Source organism: Rutilus rutilus (assembly GCF_951802725.1).
Source record: "Rutilus rutilus genome assembly, chromosome: 22".
Lineage (NCBI taxonomy): Eukaryota > Metazoa > Chordata > Actinopteri > Cypriniformes > Leuciscidae > Rutilus > Rutilus rutilus.
Genome location: NC_140227.1, coordinates 16,279,248 through 16,285,249, shown reverse-complemented (window position 1 = coordinate 16,285,249; position 6,002 = coordinate 16,279,248). Strand labels below are relative to the sequence as shown.

General features: G+C 37.1%; 1 protein-coding gene across 2 annotated transcripts in view; it reads right to left on the bottom strand.

The window, feature by feature from the left end:
- Nucleotides 1-3,928: 3,928 nt before the first annotated feature.
- Nucleotides 3,929-6,002, bottom strand: part of tafa1b (TAFA chemokine like family member 1b) — a 180,025-nt gene continuing 177,951 nt past the window's right edge. For both annotated transcript variants that reach the window (XR_014625813.1, XM_084394605.1), the window contains one exon: nt 3,929-5,925. Coding sequence is in view for 1 of the 2 variants with exons in the window: in XM_084394605.1 (XP_084250731.1) it covers nt 5,908-5,925 (18 nt within the window). In the remaining variant the exon portion in view is untranslated. The remainder of the gene's footprint in view (nt 5,926-6,002) is intronic.

Genomic DNA, 6,002 nt, shown 5'->3' with positions numbered 1-6,002 from the left:
CCCAGTTCCCTGACCTGATGAGTGGAGTGAACTGAAGAGAAGAAGCACTAACATGAACTTGTGAATCTGAAGGATCTGGAGAGATTCTGTATGGAGGAATGATCTCTGATCTCTTGTCAGGTGTTCTCCAAACTCATCAGGCATTATAGAAGAAAACTCAGATCTGTTATCTTGGCAAAAGGAGGTTGCAAAAAGTATTTAATAACAGGGTGCCAACAATTATGGCCAGCGTGTTTTGGAGAAAAACATTTATTTTATAATGTGATTTACCCCCACTTTCAATTCTTTTACTTCAATGAAAGGTTAGATTTTTGTGAATTTTTTGAATGAAAGATCAAAAGGATAAACAATGCAGATGCTCAGAAGCTCAGAAGCTCAGCTTCCCCTATAATGTCAAAAAATGAATGGTCAAATATGTACTATTATGTTAACATTTTATTGACTAACAATGCGTTAGAAAACGTTTATCTCAAAGACGAGTTCGTTCAGAATCAGCTAAATATAGCAGGTCGGCTGACTCGATTTCCTTCTGATTCATTCCCGTAGCGTCACAGTGCATTTCCCTGTTTAGGCCCAGCGTCCATTGACTTCAATGGGGCTGCTTTGAACAGTTTTTTCAGTGCTTCGAAACTAGACGGTCATTGGATAAACGCTGCGATTATGTTTGCTTGTCGAAATTGCTAGCCAATTTTCATAATACATTTCACACAATTATACATTTATACCTTTATTATATTATTACTTATTATATTTTTTATATTATTATTAGTAATAATAATAAAAAAAATTATTAAAATAATTAAAAAATATATATTATTAGTAGTAGTATTATTATTCTTTATTATATTATTATTTATACCTTTATTATATTATTACACTTATACAATTATATTTAACTCTGCTGGTCATTGAGAGGGCACTGGTCAAGTCACTGGAAAAGACGCCTAGTTGGTACGACAGGGTCACAGAGCATTTTCTTGAGAAGGAACTTAGAATTTACGTATAAATAAATGGACAATTTTTATGATCTAGGCCGAAAATAAGCTTCCCCTCTTTGAAAGACCAGCAGCCGCCACTGATTTATATATATATATATAATTCTTTTTTTCAAGTGTATGGGGGCCTTACAATAATAAAACACTCAGACACCAACACTTGCTCGACATATAGTTGTCAGCAGTGGACAGCTACTAGCGGATGCTTTAACAGCAAGCTGACGGAGAGTTTCGACTAACCATCTTCAATGTATGCTGTACAATTTCAGTTCTCTCAGAAGACATCTCACTGATTCTCTGTGAAACCTGTGGAAATATTACTCTGAGCTTAATAGGTTGGAGGAAGGTTGAAATCTTGTGAAAGGCAGTGACTGCAATTTTCTGTGTGTCCCACAAGGGACAGGACTTGTCATGTATAACACAGACCCACTCAAGAAGAAAATGATGGATTTCACAGTTTGGCCTGTCTCATGCCAGTGCATTCCGACTTTAGTTTGTTTTGAAGGAACGCAGGGAGGGAATAAACCGGAGAGGAAATGTATTATCATGATCATAGTCTCTGACAGTCCTGAACTTGTTAATCATTTGACACTGAAGATTTACCTCTAGGCAGATTATGACGTCACAGTTGGGAGACTTTTGAGGTTTCAGATGGATCAATGATGTGTTCTATCATAAAACATTTACTCATCCTCATGTCGCTCCAAAGATTGCATGGCTTTCTTTAAAGAATCTATTTTGAAGAATGACACTGGACCCCACTGACATTCATTGTACATACAAAAAAGTATCTTCTTTTATGTTCGACAGAAAAAAGAAAATCATCCCGTTTCGGGAGTGAATAAACGATGACAGAATTTTTAGCTAACTATTGAGTAAACTCAGTTGCGCTTATTCCAAATATGACTATATTCGGATTAAGGTATATAAAGCTGCTGTTTACATTTACTGTACTTTCAGAGTATTGTCAATAGCATTCATTATTGCAGTCATTGTAAACATAACCTGGTAATGTAAAATATCCTTTCCACTTAAATAATCATACAATGGGTGGTTATAAATAAATATGAGATTTTCCAAGAGCAGAAGCCTTTTCTAGAACTTGATTGAAGTTTCCTCAGCAAAATAACAAAGAATTGGGTGGTGGTAAATGCATTCGGTTATCTATTCAAAGGCAGTTCTTGCTCTAGAAAGAAGCAGGGCTCTCTTCACAGCAAGACACCAGCATTCTTACTCAGAAAAAAACAGATGCATGAAAGAGAATTGCGAGCTCTTCCACATTCATCCCAAAGCACCTTTTATGACCCATCCACATTAAAACCCTGAATACACAGGGAAAAAAAATCCCTTGATTCACATTTACATACTTTATTTTTTCCACAATAATCTCACCATTCTGTCTCAGCGGCGGCATCTTTCTTGAGGAAGGTCTGCTGTTTGGGCCCTGATTCCTATAAAGCATCAAATGCACACTTGAGGCTCTGAGCTGCTCTGTATCCTTTTAGATAGAAAAACAACAACAAAATGAGGGAACGCCTCATTGAAGAAGAGAAAACACAGCTTTTTGTTTGTAATTCCCTGCTTAGCATTCTGGGAAAACTGCTGGGAGATCGATGTAGCTGTCAATCTCAGGCCCTCTGTGACTTTGCTGATAGAAAAAAATGACTTGAAAGAAAAAAAAAAAGATTAATAATATGGTACTTGTTGAGGAGAGGAAGCAAACCTGAAGAAATATGGCAGTCAGGAAGATTTATTATGGGAGTCAGATGGGAGTGTTCTTGGCGTGGAACTGAAAATCTGTATCCTAATTGAATAACTTAATAAAATAGGCAATGCTGATAAATGCAGTCTGCCACAGGGAATTATATAAATCAAAGATCCGGTTATGTCTGTATATACAGAATGCAAGCACTGCCCTGTAGGCAAAGATGCACATGTTGCAGTGAATATGTTTTTCTGTTTAAAAGGTTTCACTATTCGAGGCATAGTTGACTATACAAGAATCACAAAGTACCTCATTGTTGTCATGAGCAAACATTTGAATATTGAATGTAACCTGGATGATCTTTTTCTGTTCACAAAATCAAACAGAACTTCTCTGTAACGTTTCATTGTTGAAGACAGGTTCAAGTTCCCAGTCTTAATTGTAAAAATAGGGGAGACTTTGTAAGACATAATTATCAACAGTTAGTTTTGGTTCTCAAATCTAATTTCAAGCAGTCAGTCTGCTCATTAGTGGTGGATTTTTCAGTGACTCGTTCTGCGAGTTACATTGTTATCCCAGTAGTTGGTGGCAAGTTACTGTCCTTAATTAAATCATTCAACTCATTTGTTCAAAAACACAGAGTCATTAAAAAGTTACTGAGTGAGGCATTAAATCATTAATTCAACCATTTCATTCAAATATCCTGATTCATTCATAAACTAATCTACCAACTTTAAGAGTGAGTCATTGAATTATTCTCTCATGTGATTCGTTCAAAAACATTGAGTCATTCAGGAAAGCCACTACTGTGTGTTCCTTGGAGATGTGCAACTGTTTAGCAAAAATAAACAAAGTAATTGGCCATAATGTCTCAAATGTAAGTTACTCAATTACTGGAGTTTAAGAATGATTCACAAAGTGAGAAACTAAAAATGAATTGTTTACATATGTAACTGTCGTAGGCCAGTAAGAGCTGTGCATGCAAACCTTGCTCCCCTGATCTCTAGAGGCTATCTAGCGACAAATGCTGGAGTCTGTGGTCTTTAGCCTCCTTGTTAAAGCGCCCACCTCCATGTAGAGACCACGGTTTGAATCCCGCTCAACAACAGGGTAATTAAGTAATAACAGGCTAATGAGCTGTGAACAACATTACTGGTCGAGACATAAAGGTAGACACAGTGTATAGAAAACCATTTTAATATTGATTTGTTTCTGATAAGGCTGCATGTTTATCAATCAGCGCTACTGTAATTGCATGTCTATTGATGCCAGTAAAGAGAATGAAGCCCACCTTTTCTCTGACCTTTTGCACCTTTGAAAACAGATTACACAGAGAACTAAAACATTTTAATGCAACATTCTAAATGATAATATCCCTCATAATTCATGTGGAGGTATGGCAATTGTAAATTATAAGCTGCCAAGCATTGTTTTATCTCTTGAAAACAACATCTCATCTACCCTACCAGACTAGGGCTTCATTTTTCTGAACTGAATTAGGTCTTTGTCCATTGACACAGATCCAGTGTTAAGTTATCATGATTATAACCTTTAACAAGCTGAATGTCTTCTATTTTGTTGTATTTATGAAACCTACACAGGCATGATGAAGCCTATCTATTCTCAGAACAGCACAGAACAAACTGGATCATGGACTGAACAGAACTGAGTTAGAACTGCCAACAGGCAATTATCAATGGTAATATATGTTCCAATAGGTGACTGTGGCTTCTTTTGTAGGGCTGGTCTTCATCACACTGATATCTTTGGGAAATTCACTAAGTATGAGTTGCGTCTGCCGAAGAGGCAATTATTTGCGCTGTTTGCTGTGTTTAAGTGCCTGATTCACAAGAAACAGAACAAAAGCACCCACAAAATCTGTGTATGGCGCAATTTCCGAACTTGCTGGTTGCTTGTGTGTGCTATATTAGGTTGTGGAGGATACAGTGGACTACCATAATTCAATGTACTTTACTGTGACTGTACAGCACCACTGAAAGTGTGGTCAACTACTCTGCACAGCTGCTCTTCTCTATTATTATTTTATTATTATGTATTGAATTGCAATGATCACTAAAATATACATAAAGTCAGTTGCAATCTGATTTTTGCTGGCAGTAGTAGCACAACATTTATTCCACTGGGTAAATAGAGTTTTCTGAATAATTTTCACTTAAATACTTATAGCTTAAGACTATTCAAGCGCCAACAAGTGTGCAAATCGTGTGCAAAAGTGTTGCAACTGTTTAGTGAATTTTCCCTTTGTTTTTTGGAACAAATTATTATTTAAGCAAAAATTGCAGGATGTCTATTACATGAAGAGAATATGTATTTCCACAGACAGCCTTAAATCAGGGATTAATTGTACTTGTTCAAGTAACCAAAACCATGAATACAGTCTCAATTCAAACCCACTAAACAGGTTTAAGGGCATGTTAGATCTTCATATGATGTCTTTTAATATGTATCTATATGTATATATACATAAATATATACAGTTACTTTCAATACAAAGCTCCCACAAAATACATTGAGCATGCCGACAAATAAAAAGATATCTGGCCCAAGTAGGTGTAGATAGTGAGGTGACCATTGACCCGGAGGAATTCCAAAACGAACAGCGTGTGGACAACAGCGGTGAGTAGTAAACTCAGAAGTGGAGGGAAATAGCAGGGCTTCACAAGCTCCCAGTCTATTACCAAAGCCAGCATGGACGGCAGAACGACAAACTGATGGATGGATGGGAAAAAATCTCCTATTGATTTCCACCTCATTTTCACACAGCAATGCTTATCCATCATGATCCTTCATACAGTCGTTTCGCAGCTTACATCAGGATTGTCCAGTTTACCTAGGGAGGTAAAGTCTTCAAATATAATTTGAAATCCAGTAAACGGCTCCCCTAAGCTGTATGAGTTCAGAACTAGAGGATGGTGGTCAGGAGAAACGCAGAAAATCAAAAGAATTGGACACAGCCGCCGGAGTCTGCAGCGTTGGGCTCACTGACCAAAAACACAGATTAGCCTGCTTTATTTCTTTTTTTTCATATTCCTTGGCACCGAATGAGCAAATCTCGTCTTTATCCCCAAGAATGTCATTCTTTATTGTTCAGTCACAGGTAATCCAGCCAAACACCCCTTTGAATTAATGGTTTCGTCCATTCTGACAGAGAGAATCCACATTCACTGCTTGTGAAGGAGCTCTTTGTTAGGTTCGGGGATGAATCTGAAAACAGACAAAAAGGAAGAGAAAACACACATGCACGCTTAGAACAAAGGTGAAGAATGATTCCCAGAAGGAAT